The sequence below is a fragment of the Salvia miltiorrhiza genome, chromosome 4 (genome assembly GCF_028751815.1).
Source record: "Salvia miltiorrhiza cultivar Shanhuang (shh) chromosome 4, IMPLAD_Smil_shh, whole genome shotgun sequence".
NCBI lineage: Eukaryota > Viridiplantae > Streptophyta > Magnoliopsida > Lamiales > Lamiaceae > Salvia > Salvia miltiorrhiza.
The window spans coordinates 48,209,238-48,228,783 of record NC_080390.1 but is presented as its reverse complement, the minus strand read 5'-3'; the positions used below and the strand labels follow the sequence as shown (position 1 = coordinate 48,228,783).

Here is a 19,546-nt window from a genome sequence, read left to right as displayed (position 1 = left end):
GATACTACATGATCTCATTCATATATATATATATATATAGGGTGTGGTTCTAGAGAGAACTACATTATTTGTGAGAACGGGAGAACCATCAAATCTAATGCATTCACTGTAAAAATTAATGCATTCGCTGTTAAAATTAATGCACTCAAAAAAATAAAAAAAAATGCTCCCTTCAGGATTCGAACCCAGGATCTGCATTCATCCAACAAGAAGATGCATCCACCGTAGATCTTGATGATCGAATGGCTGAAAATGGTTCTCCGTTCTTTTTTTATTTATGGTTCTTTCATGAACCTCTCCCTATATATATATATAGGTTAGGTTCTATTGAGAAGTTGATTTTCGTAATAAATGAGATTAATGAACACATCAATAAATTCTTTGAACATACCAATATAACTGATAAACATACGAATCTATTTAATTTGTTAAAAAACACGAACGATCGTTCATAAAAATTAATTGACATGTTCATCAAAACGTACTATTTGTTCACACCTGTTTAAATTGCTTCTCATTTCTCAACATATTTGTTCTTTTTAATTGAACCTTTTTTTATATATATATGTATGTGTGTGTGTTGCCATATGGCGCAATCTAATTAAAGAGTCCACATACATATAATAAACGATTTAAATTTGATACTATATGCTAATACCTAGGTATTAGGTAATATCTGAACTTGACCTAAAAGTTTCTTTAGGTGGTGCAATCCTCTTCTCTTCTCTTTTTTTTTTCTTTGTTTTCAGAATGGTGGATGTAAATTAATTATTGTTTTTGTGTTGCCGATGTATTTGTGAATTCTAAGATATTTTGTTAGGGTAATTAATTATCTATTGTTAGATATATATTTATAGTAATGGTAATAATTTCTATAAAATGGAAATTTATTTCAATCAAAGTCAAATTTAGTTGATTTTCGTATTCACTTGACATTATCACATAATAGATGGATATGTTAAGTTGTGGCTATTACAAACAGTGGATCGATTCTGTATTATATTTAGTCGTAAGATTACACAGCTACACTTGGCAATGAAATATTACAACAGAAATAAAATATTAGTAATTGAGTAAACTTACTTTAATTAAACAACTTGGTTTACAATTATGGAAGGTCGGGCCCCACATGAATAAGAACGTTGAGAGAGTAACTTTAATTCCCTTTCTCCTTATTAGACCGTTGCAAATTGGCGAACGCACAAAAACTTTGAAAACCAAAAAACTTCCTTGAGAAAATCACGTCAATGGCGGAGATGAACGGTTCTCTGCTGCCGCAACACGCCGCCCTTGACCCCCAATCTCTGCTCCTCTCTCAATTCTCCGATTCCGGAAAGCCGCAGCTCCTTCAACTCACAACCGAGAGCTTCGTCATGGAGCGAGGCCCCAGATTCAAAGAGTACTCCGATCTCAGAGAGAGAAAGCTGAGGATGAAGAACTCCATGGATCCACCAGAGGAAAAGATTCTACACCGATCGCTTTTGACCCCGCCGAAAAAGCAGGTGAAATTCAGTTCGACTTTCTCCACCCCGCCCAAGAGGCTCAAGGCGCCGTCTGCTCTGGCCCAATCCGTCCCGGATTTCTCGTCGACTCTGCGGAAGGAGAACAGGAAGCCGCCTGCGCTGCCGCCTGTGGCGGAGCGGTCGCTGACGCCGCCGGCTGGATTTTTGAAGAGCGGGAGCGTTTATGGGAAGTTGGGAGGAGGGAGCAAGTCGGTGAACTCGGCGGAGAAGAGGAACGGAGGATTGATGGCTAGAAAGAGCTATGCAAGCATGGCCGAGTTGAAGGGGCTGGCGGCGACGGCCGGGAATGCCATCAATGGAGGAGGGAGGAGCACTAGAGGCGTTGCCAGAACTGTTTTGGGGTCTAGGCACTTTTGATTTCGCCCACAATTTGCAATTGCATTCATCATTTTATCTTTACTATTTCTCGTTCATTATTTTTTATTCTTTGATTTTTGGATTTCTATTGCTTGAGAGTGTGATGTTGTTTCTGGCAGACTTTTTTTTAACTTGTAATTTGTATAGAGAGCAGAGCATGCTTTTGCAGTGTGATTTTCACATACCTTTTTTCTTATAATGATACTATATTTTTCCAAAAATATATTATGAATTGAATGCATCCACAGATTAAAATGATGAGTGAAAAGATACATACAACAATTGGTAATTAATACATCAGTTTGTACAGTGGTTAGCTTTAAGTGTTGGGAATTAAGAGTCTTACACAAGAATTGAGGTCTCTTTTCTACTAGTGTAGCATGTTGCAAAGATCCATCACAATTTCATCCACCAAAATCTGCACCAACTGTCTGGTGATCTCAAAAGCTTCACTCTCACACTGCGTCCATTCCTCCAAGGAACGGCTCATCTCTCTCTCGATCAGATCGTCGACACACAACCTCGACAGCTCCTCCCACCTCCTAACAACTTCCACAATCTCCAGGATCAGCATGCTGTTGTTCATGCGAAGAGGCAGTTTTCTCGACACCTTGGATCGACTCCCAGGAAATTCTTGAAATCTTATGCCCAGATACTCCATGACCGAATCCAAAACGAAGGTTTTCAGTTGATTCACCTCCTTACCATCCTCAACCCCTAGGGAGCAACCGAAGTTCATCCATAAAACGCTTGCGAGCATATCCAGTTCATCGAGGAGCAAATGCTTGATTGGGGAGCCTTTTCCTACGGCTGAACCTGAAAGCAGCGCGCTATGGAATACCAGCTCAGCATTCAAAAGCACCTCCTTTACTTGCTCGACCTCGTTCCCTTTCAAGCCAAAAGCAAGCCCACTGCAGCATAAGATCTCAGAGACATTGTTGAGGATATCAACGATCATCTCTTTTGAATTCTCAACGCCGTTCAATGAGGCTGCAGACTCTGTTTCACAATAAGAGCAATCCAGAGATTCTTGGACCATTTTGTATCCTGCAGACACAAGTTGAAGTTAGATAGTCGCATATACGTCCAAAATTAAGCATAACAAAGCTGGTCTTGAACCCCAAAAAGATTTCTTGGACAAGATGTTGTCACCTGGGCCATCGTCTGCACTGCTGGAAGGAAAACTCTCAGTAGAAAAGCAGGTTTCAAGAACCGATCCTGGGCTTAGGTGCTCAGCATCGAGCGGTTGGTCAAAAGACGGGTTCACACCCATGGCATTTCCCTGAACCAAAGTAACCAATATAATCATCAGATGACTCTTCAATTATTTCATCAAAATGGCAGCAAAATTGATTGAAGTTCAGACATGCAAACGAAAATCAGATGAACGAACCTGACAGCAAATCAAAACCTGGCATAAGAAATCTTAACCATACCAGAAACTCTCAGAGGCTAACAATTCTATGAGCAAAAAAAATTCTTAAGTCATTTTCAGCAAATACTATATAGCCAAGAGGATCTCCAAATGATTCCCTACAACATAGTATTCGAGTCACAATCTAAACCATTCCCTCTAACATAGAGTAACAGTTTAGCGAAGTAAACGGACCAGGTAATAAGACATGGCATGGTGAGCACTAAAGTTTTTGGGCAAGAAAAAGCTGTATCTAGCAAACAAAACATGAGTACTAAATTAGTGGACATCAACAAAGCATTTTAATTCTTGTAGAACGCCAAAATTTAGGCTGGGGTGTTAATAGGTTAATGTAGTTACATTCTGTTTTTTGACAAAAAGACTGCATTAAAAGTTACATTCAAGAAAATGTGTTGAGAACTCAAGCCTAATCTATCAAAATGCTACGTAATAGAAGATTTTTGGGTTACCTGTGAAACGCTTGAAGATTTTGAGTTTGACAAATGGCTCTGATCACTCCAACCATTTCTCCTATCAGATATAGCTGGTAAATTATCCTGCTGAAATGGAGCCTCTGAAGTCAAGGCTGTTATTAGCTCTTGTAGAATCGTAGCAGTGGTTTTTTTAGGTGCATTGCCCGTATCCTCCCCTTGGCAATTCAATTCCTTCAATTTTTGTTCCAGAAGTGCACCAAGGGCATCTCCGCTTATAGGGCGCGATCTCTCAAACTCCGTCTTTCTAACACATTCTCCTAATGCCGGTTTCTCTCTACTTCTAACCTGCATTTCGCCAATTTCATGAATTCCAACCTTCTGCTTCACTGATGAATTGAATGTGAAGGAAACCACATTGTTGCTCCCTGCAAGTGCAACACTGTCAAATTTTCTGTCTTGTCGATGGAGCAAGCCACATTCATGGTCAACGTAGTGAGGACGCACTGAATGAGGAGAACCAATAACCGGTTTGTTTACTGCATAGCTTGAGCAACCAGAATATTCACCTTGTCGAGATAGATTGTTCGGCCTCCTCTTTCTCCCAGTAGGTACTGAGTCACTCATGCTATTGGGGATTCTCTTTTCCAATTCAAATCTACCATTCTCAATTCGGGAAGGCACCCGAGACCTTGAACTACAGCTTAAGCTTGGATTTGCTGAAACATACTCCTTTGTCCCATTCATAACACTTGTTGATGCCTTGTTATTCGTCAAAGTAATCACATTCGGCCTTAGAGGAACTGTTTCCGTTGCTCGTAACATCTGATTTTGCCTATAGGGCTTCTGGTTAGGGCTAAGAGGTAAATGCACACCCCTCGGAGCCTTGCAATGCTGCTGAATATGCCCGGCACAGAAAGGACTCCTATACGAGGCGAACTTCACATGAGTTTGAACATTTCCAATAACCGGAGCTGCAGCCATGGAGCAGCCATCACGAATATCTTCTTCCAACTGATGATATAATGCAGCGTTTACAGGCTTACTTTGTTCCAACAGTTGACAACAAGATCTTACGTTATTCGACAAGGGTGAGGTAAAAACTAATGGTTGTGGAGTGATGGTAGGTTTACCGTTCATACTATCCAGCATATAGCCACAATTTTTGCAAGACGACTCCCCCCCTGCAGCAACACTTCCAAAACCATAAGAGCCTTCCGAATGGCTTGGCAACGAGCATGTCCTTCCCTCCATATCGGTATCTTGTGGAGAATCTCGCGAAGCATTAGAGTAAGTGAGAGCACATCTAGATCTACTTGTCTGCAAACCAGGTTCCAAAATTCTAGTGGCTGCACCAATCAGTTTAGATGGCCTTTTCCTTGAAAGATTCTTGGGAGTTTTCACTGGCGAAGGAAGCTTTGGATGATGCTGCTTTCTTGACTTGGATAACACATTCTTGAATGGCAGCTTCTCGGTCCCAAATCTAGTTATGGGTTGCCTCTCACATACACTTGTCTTTTGAAGTTTCTGAGGCCTTACTTCATGCTTAATCCCACCTTTCAACTCTTCCCTTTTATCGACTAATTCCTCTGCTTCTCGCAAAACAACACCGGATGCAGGAGCCTTCTTCGACTTATCTCTCTGCAACGCCGGCATAGAATCCAAACCCATGAGCCTCGCAACAAGTCCAGGAACATGCATTTCATGCTTTTGCTCATTATCAACAATGGCCGCCCCATTCGACATCTTCGCCGTTGGGAATCCCCCATTGTTTTCATCAGCAATCTATGTTCCATTCACACAATTACAAACAACAAATGCAATATTAACGCTAAGTTCATCAATTTAACTCTCCATCCACACAAATAAGCTCTGCCATTAAACAAGAAATCATAATAACCAACTAAGCATACCAAACGAAGCTTCGGCTGCTTCTCATCCCCACCAAATTTCTTCGAAGCTTGTTTGAATCGAACTATATATACCAAAAACGCGTACAAAAATCAATTCCAACATTAAGTAAATATTCTCAACAATGAATTTTTTTATAAGAAGAAATTACCTGGTGGTAGTAATTTCTTGGAAAAAAGCTTCTTTTTCGCGAATCTACGATTCCAATCAAAAAGTTGAAAGAAGATACCAACACATCCACCAGGCCTCTGCGGCTTCTTCTCCACAATTGCCAAAGACGACGCCGCTTTCTCCACTGTGTCATTCATTCCTCTAAAAAAACATCAAAAATCAAGAAAACGGGGGGGAAAAGTCCTAAAAAGAACCCACCTTTCAAAACAAACCCAAAAAAAAAAAAATCTTCAAAAAAATTTAATCTTTATTCATTCAAAAGAAGTCCCATTCGACAAACACTTTGATATATATTCAATCTTCTTCATTTTCAAGTGTCACAAAAAAATAATGACATTTTCTTGTCCCTCCCAGCAATAGCCAAATGTCAGTGAAAAGGAAACAAAGTCACAACGCCATGTGCAAAGCATGAGATGCTTAAACAAGAAAAGCCCCACTAGGAAAGAAACACCAAAAAATCTTCACATGATGAAGGGGAAATCAGCAAATTCATATGATGAAACAGAAACTGTAGAAACAGGGGTCTGAAACTGACAGCAGATGTGCAGAGAGCGAGAAAGAGGGAAGGACAGCGAGAGCGTGCATATATACATACCAGATATAATATGGTATGTTTTTAAAGGGTCACTGGAATGATTATGAATCATGGGGAGCTAAAAGGCATAATCATCTGGAAATTAAATGGACAGAGATATTAAATAATTAATACTCTACTAAAGAATCTCGACAAGTACAGGAAACAATAGTGTGTTTGGGAGAAAAAATTGAAAAAGAAGGAGGACTGAGTAGAGGGATTTTGGTTCGGCAGCTGACAAAGCTGCGCTGGTGAAAACGGCTGCTCCTCAGATCACAGTAGTGTGTGACAGTGAGGAGAGAAGTTAGGAAAGATAAGACGGAATGCCACTCGGTCTACAAATTGTTTAATACTACTAACAAATGTTTTCCAAACGTCACGTTAAAATATATTAAGGACCATTTTTTTAAATATAGTATTTCCTCCTTCTCATTTGATATGGCTCAAAAGTCATTTTAAAATATTTCCTCAATCTCAAAATTTACAAAATATTTCATTCGTAGTCCCGCAAATAACTTACTAGGAAGAAATGACATGAATTTAAAAATTAAATTATTGAATATATTGGATTTAATAAAAAAAATTATAATTATTATTAAAGATGGTGAAAATATGTTATAATTAATACTGAGAGTGCGAAAATATGAAAAATAAGAATAAATTGTGTATTATTAGTGATGGGGTAATATCCCAAAATAAATAAAAAATTATTTATGGGATGGAGGGAGTATTTAAATTATATCCATTTAGAACTTTTTTACTCTTGTATATAGCATTAGTGTATTTCGTATTAATGCTCGACCATTGATACTCAATTGCTCGACTCACAATGGTTGAATATATCGAGCATTCTAAGAATACATGATTGTTCGACCAACAACGGTCGAACATTAGTGGTAAATATACTAATGCTCGACATGTTTGTCCTTTGTAAGTTATAGCATTAGTGGTAAATATACTAATGCTCGACTCACAAAGGTCTAACATGACGAACATTAATGTATTTACCACAAATACATTAATGCTCGACATATCTGACTCGTATTGGTCGAGCATGTTGAGCTTTAATGCATTTACAACTAATGCTCAACTTGCATTGGTCGAGCGCTCGAGCAAAATTCGGAATTTCAACAAAGTTTGCAATTTAACTTTGTGCTTTCGAACTCAAAATGAATACTTTTTATAGTTTTATTTTATGGTTGGTATTTTTTTATTTTTTGTCTTTGGGAATGTGTCATATATTTTTTTTGTGAAATATAAAATTGCTATTTTTATCTTCATTTTTTCTATAATTCATTTTTTAAAAAAATATATGTATATTACATTTGAATTAATCTAATGACAATCATGCTATTACAAATTAGATCAAATATTCAAATAAATACAAGTACAACCGAACATCCATATAAAGTGCAACAAACACGCCGTCAGTGGGACATGAACCAAGCCCTCTTTAATATGCGTGCTGAAAAGTAAAGACCATATTAAATGACATGTATGAAGCATTTTTTTTCTTCTTTTAATCATTAGCATATAAGGTCTTGAGTTCTTGATCTATATATAGGGTCTTCACTAAGTATATTTTTTAAGATATATTTCCTCCATCCCATTAGTAGTGTCCCAATTTTTTTGGGCACGGAGATTAAGGAGTGTGTAGAAAGTAGATAAAGTGGGTTAGTAGAAATTTTTTAAATATTAGGTATAAAGAGAGAGAATGTTGCCATAAAGGGAATGAGACACTACTAATGAGACAATCCAAAAAAGAAAGTGGGACACTACTAATGGGACGGAGGGAGTAAAATATACTCCTTCCGTCAAAAGTATACCCCTTTTTTATTTTTGGTATTTATGAAAATTATGTCATTTTATTTTTTAGGATATGGTCACGTTTCCTTATAATTTATCCTTACAAATATCCCTCATTTATATAAAAAAAAAATCATGTCTTATTCAATTTCAACCACTCATTTCATACAATTGTGAAATATTTTCTCCACTACATAAAAATCATCAATCGTTTTATTAAAATTTGTGCCCAACTAAAGTGACATATTTTTGGTGAATAGAAAGAGTATATTATATAAAAAATAAATACATATTACAATGAAATAATTAAATTATTATAAATTAGACTAAATATTTTAAATAAATAAAAATACAATTCACGCAATGTTATTAAGACTTGAATAAATATTCTCTTACAAAAAAAAAGATTCTGATTCTTACCGATCCAATCGGTGAGAGGTTTGATCGCTATACGTGCTGTTTCGTTTCTGCTGGTTTGGTTTTTTCTTCGAACATCTGGAATGCGTTGAGTTGGAGTTTGCGTTTGCCTGGTGTTGGTGGTGTGTGGAATTTTGGGGCGATCGCTCAGTCTTTTTTCAATCTTCGGGCGCGCTCGGGATTGAGGCTGATGTGGGTTTGCCATGCTGGTGGCCCCACGGTGGAGGTTCTCTATCTTCATCGGTGGGGAATCTCTTCGGACAACGAGCTCTGGTCGTTGATGCGTTGGTTCCGGCTCTTTTACGAGCATAATTTCCAGAATGCCTTCTTTTTAGCTGACATGGTCTTTGACTACTCTTTGAGGATGAATATGATCGAGCATTTGGTGGCCTTTAGGGGTGGTTGGTCCTTGTGTGATTGTTTCTGTCTTTTCTTTTACGCGTTTGCTTCGCTTTTTCTTGGGCACGTCTTGTTAGTTTGCGGATTTGTGCTTTTTGATACTGGTGTTAGTCTTCTTGATGATGTCTTTTGTTTTTTCTGCGTTTGTGAGCCGGGATTATTTAGGGGTGATGGTGAGGCCGGAACTTCTGAAATAATCCTAACTCCGCTTATGAACGCTGGGTCCTTTAGACGAGCACTCTTTTTCCTCCTTAAGGTTTCCCTTGTTGGGTTTTACTTAAAGAGGTTTTAATGAGGCTCGGCCCTTAGTCTGCTCTCTTGTGCTTTCAAGGGTTTTTCCTAGGTTTTCTCTTTTCTTCTTTTAATAAAATTTTAATTTAAAACTTTGCCAATTAAATTAGTGTTTCTTCACTTTGTTTTCACCAATATACTACTCACTCTGTCCCATTAAGCATGACTCTATATTTTTGGATATGTATATTAAGAAGTGTTTGATTAAAATATATGATTCACTTAATTAGCTAGGGAATAAAGTAGATAGATCCACTTATTTAATGTTTAATTAGAGAATTAAAGTAAATGGGTCGACTTAATTATGACCTTAATTAATTTATTTTTACTTTAAAAATAAATTATTATAAATAAGACACACTAAAATAGATTTTGTGCTATTAAAGGGACAGATGGAGTATAGTACTACACATGGGACATGGGGTATGGGACAGATGGAGTATAGTACTACGCATGGGACATGGGGTATGATTTTTAAAGACTTAGAGGGTGTTTGGCTAAGCTTATTTTAAAGAGTTTATAACTTATAAGTTCTTGGAACTTATAAGATATTTTAAGAGCTTATAAGATATAGTTTCTTAAGATCTTATAAGTTGTCAAAGTGGTTAGATAATTGAACTTAAAAGTTAGAAAGAGAACTTTTAATTAGAGAAAGAAAATTTTTGTTAGAGAGAGAAATCAAAAAGAGATTAAATTAGAATGATATATAATAAAATAAAAAATTCTAGTTGAATTATTTTATAAAATGAGTGTTGCTTATAAGAAAATTAGAAAATGAATTGGAGTAGAGGAAATTATTTTTTGGAAAGAGAGAGCTTAATTTTACAGCTTATAAGCTTTTTAGGAGCTTATTTTTGTCGAACATTTTGAATAAACTTATATAATAACTTATAAGTTGTTTTAAAGAGCTTTTATAAATTGTTTTAAAGAGCTTATAAGCTCAACCAAACACCCTCTTAGTCTTGTTTTAAATTAGCTAATGAATTTCTCCCTAGAGTAAATTATTTAAATATTGGCATTAACTTGTCAGATGATCTGACAAATAAAATTAGAATTAAGACACATAATTACTTTAATTATTTTATTCTTTAATTCACATGCCAAATTTATAAATAAGAATAAACTTAGTTGTGAAATGTTTTTTTTTTTATTATTAATTTTCTATTACTAACCAGATTATGCGCATGAATTCTTCCTCTCGGTTTTGATTGTTTGTTGGTATCTATTTTTATAGTTACGATGCACGCTTTAAATTTTACGCAACTTATAGAATTTAAGCAAAAATCTCATAAATCATGTAACACGAGGAGCATTAAAAAAGAAAAGGAGAAATAAAATGTGTGAGTAATTGGTGCGAGACATGCATATAAAACGATTAATAAATTTGCTCGTACTTTAACTTTGTTTGTTAGTAGTTGTTAGCGAGCGTGTTGCTACACCGCTAATTTGCTTTGTTAGATTATGATTATTGTTTCAGTTGAGGTTCAAGTTTTTCAATAAGAATTCATGTCTACTTTAACTTTATTCGATAATATTCCCTTCGTCCCGCGAAATTTGAGCAGTATTCATTTTCAAAATTTGAGCATTTTTTTTTATATGACAAAAGTTTTTTCTTCATTCACGTTTCACTTTTTCATCTACCACACTTAATATATAAAATACAAACTAATTAAAACTCGTGCCAAAAAAAATTGTTCAAATTTCACGGGACAGATGGAGTAGTTGTCTGTGGCTAGACCCCTAATTTTCTTGCGGGCGTAGGGATATTGTTTCAGATAATGTTGATTCTTTTAATAAGAATTATTGTCTTCTGCCTAAAAAAATTAATTGATATAAATTATTTGGAAATTGACCAAAAAATGCTGTTGAAGGATGCTAATTTATAACTTCCATTTGGTGTACGTAGAACTGAAAAAAGGGTGAAGATTTTGTCGTTATTGATTTCTGTAAAAAGACAAATTAGGAGTTTTTGCATCAAGTTTCCAACTAGGATATGATATGAATTTAATTATATGAAAATTAGTTTAGATATCATTTATATAATAAATCCATTAGTTTCTTTAAATAAGAACTTAATATGATGAAATTGAGGCTTATTATAAAAGAAAAAGAAAAAATAACATCCCTTGAAAGCACAAGAACACAGACTAAGAGTACGAAACTCAAAAAAAGACCGTTAAACATAAAGAAACCTAATCAAAGGCTCAAACAAATGCATAAGACATCTATCATCTACAAAACAGGATAGCCATCCATTTCATTCGACCAACGTCCATGAACAATATTATTCATTGCACGCATACTAGCACTATTGCTAAGGTCAACCATAAAGTCCATCGACTTGTAGCCCATTTCCTCCGAATTCTTGAGGCAACTTTTTATGCTTCCTTTCGGAGCTGTTTGCACATGCTTCATTTCCATGCCTTTTTCTCGTGCCCTTTGGATGAATGGCCTTGCTTGGTCGGCACGTCCAAGAGCATTTGCATCCCCTGACTAACCTGCTTCTCTAAACGACTAATGCGACTAGCAATATCCTCTGGGGAAGGAGTGGACGAAACCTTGCTACCATCAAGCAAGACATCCCTGCTTATATCCACATTATGCGGAGAAACTCGACCCGACATCTTGTCCTTACTGCCTGAAGACAACATCTTATCCTTAGTCACCGACGTCTTGTCTTTGTTATTCGAGGACAATGTCTTATCTATAGTAACAGGCGTGGCGCCCTTGTTCGAGTGAGAAATCGAACCAGATTTTAAATCTCTCGACCGATGTTGTGATTCCGAAGCTGAAGCGCTACTTGCTTCAACATTGATTTCCTGTTTCCGCCCAACAGTCACAGTATCTACCAACAACGATTGATTCTCCACATCATTAAGTGGAGAAGCAGGCTCCGAGTCCACAATAATATTCTCAATGTTCTCATCTTCCTCATCATCAAGCACGTCATACTGGTTTGAGACACCTACGGGAGGCAGCTCGTTTTCCTTGATCGGCACAAGAATGGAAGCCAAAATATCCGGCCCCGTCATATGATCAATATCCTCCTGACCCTTTGTGATATTATCTTGTCCTTTAGGCTGCTAAGCGGGCTTCGTTATACCCCGGGGTTTCTTCGGTTTGGGGGCGGCAACAATTGCAGCTTTGTTTTCTCCTTCATCAACTTTGGATTTCAGCACCTTCCGACATTTATCCGTAGAGTGGCCTGTAATTTTACAATGCGAGCAATACAACGACAAAGTTTCAAAACCAAGTTCAATGTAAAAAGCGTTGTTATCATCATCAATATACATCGATTCCAGAAAAGGCTGCGCCATATCCACTTCGACCAGAACACGAGCAAAGTGCCCCACTACTCCATGCGCAGAGACGTGATCAATACATAATGGACGTCCCAACTCATAACCAATCCCTACTATAATCTCCTGAGTCCACATAGACAGATAATAAATGCGCATCCAAAGCTCAGTTAAAGAAGAAGCATCCTTATAGGGGTTGAAATAGCGATTCCATTCACGAAGTCTAATATGACTTGTTGATAGCTCTAAAACAGCCTTCTCCTTGGCTTTCCTTTTATTGTCCAGCTTCGAGAATTTAACCGTGAAAAAGCCCCCATAGGGATGAATTGACGCATTGTCGTAGTTCTTAAATAAGAACTTAATAATATCAAATATACAAAGAAAAAAACCTATTGAAGAAAAAATCATATATAAGGAACTATTAAAATAGTACTCTATGTTTAGCCAAAAAATTATACTACTCGATACTGTATATCAAATTCTAGACAAGATTTGACACCTACATTAAAAGAAATGCCACCGACGTTCTTCTTCAATGTTCATTCATATATACCCAAACAAATATTTATTTCAACCACTTTTCTATACATGATATATCATCTGAAATTGAAATTGTTTATGTAAATTCTAAATAAACAAATATTTTTTAGATTAGTTATATGTAAATATACAAATTGTGACCAAATTTGATTCTGAAAAACTTAATTAAAAAATACACGAACTGAACTTAAAAAATTTGATTCTGAAACTTAATTAAGACCACAAGTACTCTTCTTTGCAAATTGCAATACAACTGAACTTCCAAATGAATTTATCAATGTAATGTTAAAATCGATGTCAAAATTCCAATTCAATTGTCGTAAACCCTATTTCCACCTAGGGTTGTAAATGAATCGAATATTTTTGCTCGATTCGAAATTGTGTTATTCGTATTCGAAATTATTCGACTCGTATTCGATAACAAATATTCGATTCGATTCGATTAGCATTCAAATACTTATATGAAATTCGATTCGATTCGATATTCGCATAGATGCATGATTAAATATTTAAATATTATATATATGTATATATGTGTGCGTGTGGAGGGGCTAAAATAAATTATATATGAACTAATTTTCACCATTTCATTGTAAATTTTATGGTGGATTCATCACTTTATTGGATGAATTTAATTTTATATTCATCAATATCTAATTATATATATAAGAATTATAATATTATATAATAATTGACAATTTTAAAAAGGGAAAATGCAAAGAATCATAATACACATGCATTAAAGTAATTCTTCACAATTTAAAAAGTAAAACTTTACAATTTATAAAATCAAAATTTTAAATTGAAGTCATTCTTCCATCACAAGTCGCGCTTCGTCATTGCGATTGTAAACTAATCAAATAATTCGTATTTGATTCGATATTCGAATTTTGATATTTGTATTCGATAAATATTCGATTCGAAATATAAATATTCGATTCGAAATATAAATATTCGATTCGATTCGATTCGGTTAGTATTCAAATACGAATACGAAATTATGATATTCGACTCGATTCGATTCGTTTATAACTTGACTTCTAACTTTTTGACTCAATTATTTTGTTATTTGGACGTTGATCGACAAAATTAAAAATATGATCTAAAAACCCACCACGCAAACTTCAATTTTGACGCCAACTGAATATCGAAATTTAAACTTTGAACTCGTGTGCATAGCTCTGTCATCTAAACTTTACGACCAATAACTCGATTAATTCTTCATAGTTCTATACTATGAACAATTCAAAGTTACCATCAAAATTTGTGGACACCTTGATTTCGATTAATGTAATAAAGACTCGAAAATTGGTGTGATTGAACTATGTTATGTTTAAGAGTTTAGAATTTTGTCTCTTCTAAAGCAATAATTTTTAATTAGACAAGAAGTCAGATTATTCATTGCATTTTTGCATGTAACTCTTTTGACTAAAAAATGAAGATCTACGGTAATTTTAGAGCGAGAGAGAGAGAATGGGGTGGTGAGCGTCAAGTCTACGTCTGTCTGCTATCTTGCGCTGTCGCGATACGGCTCACTTTTGTTTAGGAGCGTATGCTTTGAAATTCCAACTCAAAGAGAATCGCAGAGATATCGTACTTGCACCACCGCGCGACTGAACCCACGCTCCGCCTCCCGAGCGTCGCTTATTTTCCGGGAAAATTCAAACTGACCCACGGAATTCGTCTTCTTTTGTTTCCTCCAATTCAGTTTTGTTTTATGAGTATTACTATTATTTTATTCAAAGGATCTCGCACGGATTAATTTAGGGATATTGTCCTTTCCCAAGAATAACCAAAATTCATCTTTCATTGCTCCAACTAGTGTTGCCGCCGGTTCTGGGCCCGAACCGGCGGTTCAGGGTCGAGAATCCGGCGAACCTGAACCGGCCCGGATAAAATGTAAAGGGCCGGTTTTCTGATCCTGAACCGGCGGTTCTGGCCTGGGCCGAAAATCGGCGGTTCAAGGGCCGAAAACCGGCGGTTCCGGGCTTTTTCCTTTTTTTTTCAATTTTTTTTGTATTCTTTTTTATGAAATTAAATGATTTGTGATGAAATTTCAAAATTCTAATTCAACTTAAATCTTAAAATATATAAGAGTACTCACCCCCATAATATGTCTATGAAAAATACCCACCACTTTCCCCTATTAACACAAATATATAATATAAATTACTTGTGTAGAAAATTTAATGATTGTGATGAAATTAAATGATTTATGTCATATTTTTTTTCCTTTTATGCAATTAAATGGGCCGGTTCAGGGCCGAACCACCGGTTCCGGTTAGCCCTTGATAATGCATCCGCCAACACCGCCTCCATTCCCGAGTTAGTTTCCGCGTGCGCACCCTCTTTTGAAGGTAGGTATTTTCATGCTCGTTGTATTTGTCATATTTTAAATAGATGTGTACAAGATGCTTATACTCTTATTAATAATGTTGTTGATCCCATTAGACAAGCGGTTAATATGTTGCATAGAAAAGCCGCTATTGGCAAAAAATGGCAAAAATATTGTCGTCACAAAAAAATTCGATATACAAATTTTGTTAAAGATGTTTCTACACGTTGGAATTCAACATTTGGCATGCTTGCATCTACCATGGAACATGTTGAGTATTTATGTGATTTTTTTAGAGCAACTTCCGAGGCTAACTTGCTTTTATTGCCCTCTTATTGGAAACAATGTGGTAGTTTATTTCAACTTTTAAAGGTTTTTCAAAATGCTACCACGGATTTATCCGGTGTTTATTATTGTACTAGTATTAAAGTTTTAGAACATTGCATGTTTATTGGTATTGCTTTAAACGATTATTATAACAAAAACGATTTGAAGGATGTATCATATATATCAAATGATCATTAAGTGGCTTAAATATTTTCTTGAAATTCCCGATGTTTTTTTAATTGCTAAGATTTTAGATCCTACAATGAAAATTAGTGATGTTTATCGTCTATTAGAAATTTATTATGGTACCTTTAGAGATATCTATGAGTCAAGATTAAGAAACAATGAAATGCTAGAATGGTACCTTCCCAACTTAGATGATATTAAACATAGAATAGATAACACACTTAGAACTTTGTTTAATGACTACGAACAAAAATATATGCTTGCAAACCCCTCATACTCTTCAAGTGGCACTTCTAGTTCACAAGGTCAATATGGCTCCTCCACCTTAGGAAGTAGTTTTGATCAAAACGAATGGGCTCAAGCCGCTTATTCATTTATGAATACACAAAGGAGCTATACTACTAACGAGCTAGATATATATTTGTCTAGTACATTTGCTTTCAAAAATGTAGGTGGTATACAATTTGACGTCTTGAGATGGTGGTCCACGCACGAGAGGGAATATCCCATACTCGCCACCATGGCCAATGAGTTATTCGCGGTCCTAGCCTCCACGGTCTCCGTCGAGCAAGCATTTAGCGTTGGTGGGCTTGTCTTGGACGAAAGAAGAAGCAACATGGATCCTCGAAACATGGAGGCCACCATGTTGCTTGATGATTGGTCCAAAGCCGAGTTGCGACAACAAGAGAATGAATGGGATCAAGCCGACGAGAGCCTAAACGATGAATTCACTGAGTCCGAACGATCCGAGCCCGGCGAGGACTACGATTAGGTAAGTTAAGGTAAAAGAACTACGTGGGCTTTGATTCTTCATTATTCAATGAAGATACGTAGGCCACTCAAGCCCTTAATTTTTTTTTCCCCTGTTAGACAACTCTCTTTCGGAATTTATTGTAAACTTGTAATGAATTAGTTATTTAGTTAGTGTTAGTTTGTTTACTTATTCAATTTTGAAGATTGTAATTTGTATCCTTATAATATTTTTTGTATACATAGAATAAATTCAATTTTTATGCATTATTTTGATTGTCAATGTGTTAGAATTATTGTACTTTTATTGTATTTCAATTTTCAACACAAGTCATTTAATAAAAAAAAAAAAGCACAAGCATTACTTAAGAATTAAGATGACATAACAAAATATTATGTTAAAAATATATTAATTGTCATGTTTATAAAATATAAATTTTCAACAAGTCATTTAATTTAAAAATATGACATAAAAGATATTACATGTTTATATTTTCGATTTAACACATGTTTATATTTTATATTGTAGGTTGAATTTAAATTTTGAAATTTCATCACAAATCATTTATTTTCATAAAATATACATTTTCAACACAAGTCATTTAATTTAAAAATATGACATAAAAACTATTACATGTTTATATTTTCGATTTCAACACATGTTTATATTTTATATTTAAAGTTGAATTTAAATTTTGAAATTTCATCACAAATCATTTAATTTCATAAAATATACATTTTCAACACAAGTCATTTAATTTAAAAATATGACATAAAAACTATTACATGTTTATATTTTCGATTTCAACACATGTTTATAATTTATATTTAAAGTTGAATTAAAATTTGGAAATTTCATCACAAATTCACAATCATTTAATTTCATAAAATATAAATTTTCTACACAAGTCATTTAATTTTAAAATATGACATAAATCATTTAATTGCATAAAAGGAAAAAAAATATGACATAAATCATTTAATTTCATCACAATCATTAAATTTTCTACACAAGTAATTTATATTATATATTTTAAGATTTAAGTTGAATTAGAATTTTGAAATTTCATCACAAATCATTTAATTTCATAAAAAAGAATACAAAAAAAATTGAAAAAAAAAGAAGAAGGAAAAAGCCCGGAACCGCCGGTTTTCGGCCCGGCCCGAAACCGCCGGTTCAGGGTCAGAAAACCGGTCCTTTACATTTCATCCGGGCCGGTTCAGGTTCGCCGGATTCTTGACCCTGAACCGGCGGCAACACTAGTTATACCATACAATTGGATGATGCAAAAATGCGACCGCGCGCGCGCGCGCGCGCGCGCACACACACACACATATATATATATATATATATATATATATATATATATATATATTAATGTCTAAAAGAAATCACCGATTGAGCATCTAGCTCAGCTGTTCGAAAGTGTGCCTTGTATTTACAAGGTCACGAGCTCGAAACTCACAAGCAATGTTATATTTTCTCTTTCTTCAGTTTGATCTGGTTCACAAAGTCTGGTTCAATCGAATTAGATCGATTTTATTTTTCTAATTCTTTTTTGTCTATTCAAAAATATCATTTGCATATATTAAAAGCGTCATTTGTAATGTTATCATTTATTTTTATAAAAACAAATAATACACTACAAATTATAGTTTTCCACCAACTGAAATGATACTTTGGACTTACGAAAATGCTACTTTGGACCTACGAAAATGCTACTTTTACTAACAACAAATGACAAATTTATTTAATACAAATGATATTTTGTCAATGATATTTTTTTATAAAAATAAATAATACATTTGTCATTTTTCTTGATTCTTTTTGGTTTATTTGAAAGTGTCATTTGCATATATTAAAAATGTCATTTGGATTCATTGAAAATGTCATTTGTAATTTATCATTTATTTTCACAAAAGTAAATGATACCTTCAAATGATACTTTTCCACCAACGAAAATGATACTTTTGGATTAACGGAAATGTTACCTTTACTAACAACAAATGATGTTTTTAATAACAAAAAATGATATTTTTAATGTATCATGTGATACTTCGTAAATGATATTTTATATTACAATAAATGATAATATTACAAATGAGACTTTTAATGCATGCAAATGATATTGTCAAATGGGCCAAGAACTAATACTTCACAACTGATACATTACAAATGACACTTTTAATAACAGAAAATGATAATTTTAGTGTATACAAAGGATATTTCGTAAAAGATATTTTTAATAAATCAATTGATATTTTTAATAAAAGCAAATGATATATTAAAAATGACCCTTTTAATAACAAAAAATGATCATTTTAGTGTATGCAATTGTTATTTTCACAAATGATATTTTTCATGATATTTTGTATAAAAATAAATGATATTTTATAAATGACAATTTTAATACATGCAAATGATATTTTGTAAATAATATTTTTATTTGAAATCAAATGATATTTTTGATGAGGAGTAAAGGACGGAACCAACGTTGTTGATAAGGGCTATGAGATTAAGGGAAATGCACAGAATAAATTAGGGACATATATTACAATTACTTGCAGCGCTATTTAATATCTGATAACTTCGGATGATACGGTTATAAGAATAACAAGTAGTGCAATATCGTAAGGTGTAAGAAGGTTGATAGAGCTAAACCACCAACAAGACTGAGAACTGGACAAATAAGTTATGTAGGCATAGCTCACGACTGTAGGGGGATCCCAAAGAACCCATGTTTTAGGCTAAACTGCTCCGCTAGAAGAAAATAACCATGTTACAAGAGGACAAATGAGTCATTATCAAAGGAAT

General features: G+C 34.7%; 3 protein-coding genes across 5 annotated transcripts; 1 reads left to right on the top strand and 2 right to left on the bottom strand.

The window, feature by feature from the left end:
- Nucleotides 1–1,247: 1,247 nt before the first annotated feature.
- Nucleotides 1,248–1,880, top strand: LOC131023538 (uncharacterized). Its single transcript, XM_057953083.1, has one exon. It carries the CDS (start codon nt 1,248–1,250, stop codon nt 1,878–1,880), a length of 633 nt encoding a protein of 210 aa, XP_057809066.1.
- Nucleotides 1,881–2,129: 249 nt separating this feature from the next.
- LOC131023952 (uncharacterized) lies at nt 2,130–6,721 on the bottom strand. 3 transcript variants are annotated; one of them, XM_057953620.1, is made up of 7 exons: nt 6,403–6,717; nt 5,788–5,931; nt 5,639–5,700; nt 4,295–5,510; nt 3,765–4,153; nt 3,033–3,162; nt 2,130–2,927 (listed from the first exon to the last, which is right to left on the bottom strand). In XM_057953620.1, exons 1-7 carry the CDS (start codon nt 6,452–6,454, stop codon nt 2,251–2,253), a joined length of 2,670 nt encoding a protein of 889 aa, XP_057809603.1. In that variant the 5' UTR covers nt 6,455–6,717; the 3' UTR covers nt 2,130–2,250. The 3 variants fall into 3 exon arrangements, with proteins under 3 accessions (XP_057809603.1, XP_057809601.1, XP_057809602.1); XM_057953618.1 differs by having other exon boundaries at nt 3,765–5,510; nt 6,403–6,721; XM_057953619.1 differs by having other exon boundaries at nt 3,765–5,510; nt 5,788–5,948; nt 6,403–6,715.
- A 5,656-nt stretch (nt 6,722–12,377) lies between these two features.
- Nucleotides 12,378–16,503, bottom strand: LOC131023537 (uncharacterized). Its single transcript, XM_057953082.1, has 2 exons — nt 16,414–16,503; nt 12,378–12,938 (listed from the first exon to the last, which is right to left on the bottom strand). The coding sequence occupies exons 1-2, from the start codon at nt 16,501–16,503 to the stop codon at nt 12,378–12,380; spliced, it is 651 nt and encodes a 216-aa protein (XP_057809065.1).
- Between the last annotated feature and the right edge of the window lie 3,043 nt (nt 16,504–19,546).

Coding starts and splice junctions, on each gene's coding strand:
- LOC131023538 (XM_057953083.1), top strand. CDS start 1,248: ATGGCGGAGATGAACGGTTCTCTGCTGCCGCAACACGCCGCCCTTGAC.
- LOC131023952 (XM_057953618.1), bottom strand. CDS start 6,454: ATGATTCATAATCATTCCAGTGACCCTTTAAAAACATACCATATTATA. Junction 5,932..6,402: donor AACATACCATATTATATCTG/GTATGTATATAT, acceptor TGAATGACACAG/TGGAGAAAGCGGCGTCGTCT. Junction 2,928..3,032: donor CAGTGCAGACGATGGCCCAG/GTGACAACATCT, acceptor TTGTGTCTGCAG/GATACAAAATGGTCCAAGAA.
- LOC131023537 (XM_057953082.1), bottom strand. CDS start 16,503: ATGGTGGCGAGTATGGGATATTCCCTCTCGTGCGTGGACCACCATCTC. Junction 12,939..16,413: donor CTACATTTTTGAAAGCAAAT/GTACTAGACAAA, acceptor TTCTTATTTAAG/AACTACGACAATGCGTCAAT.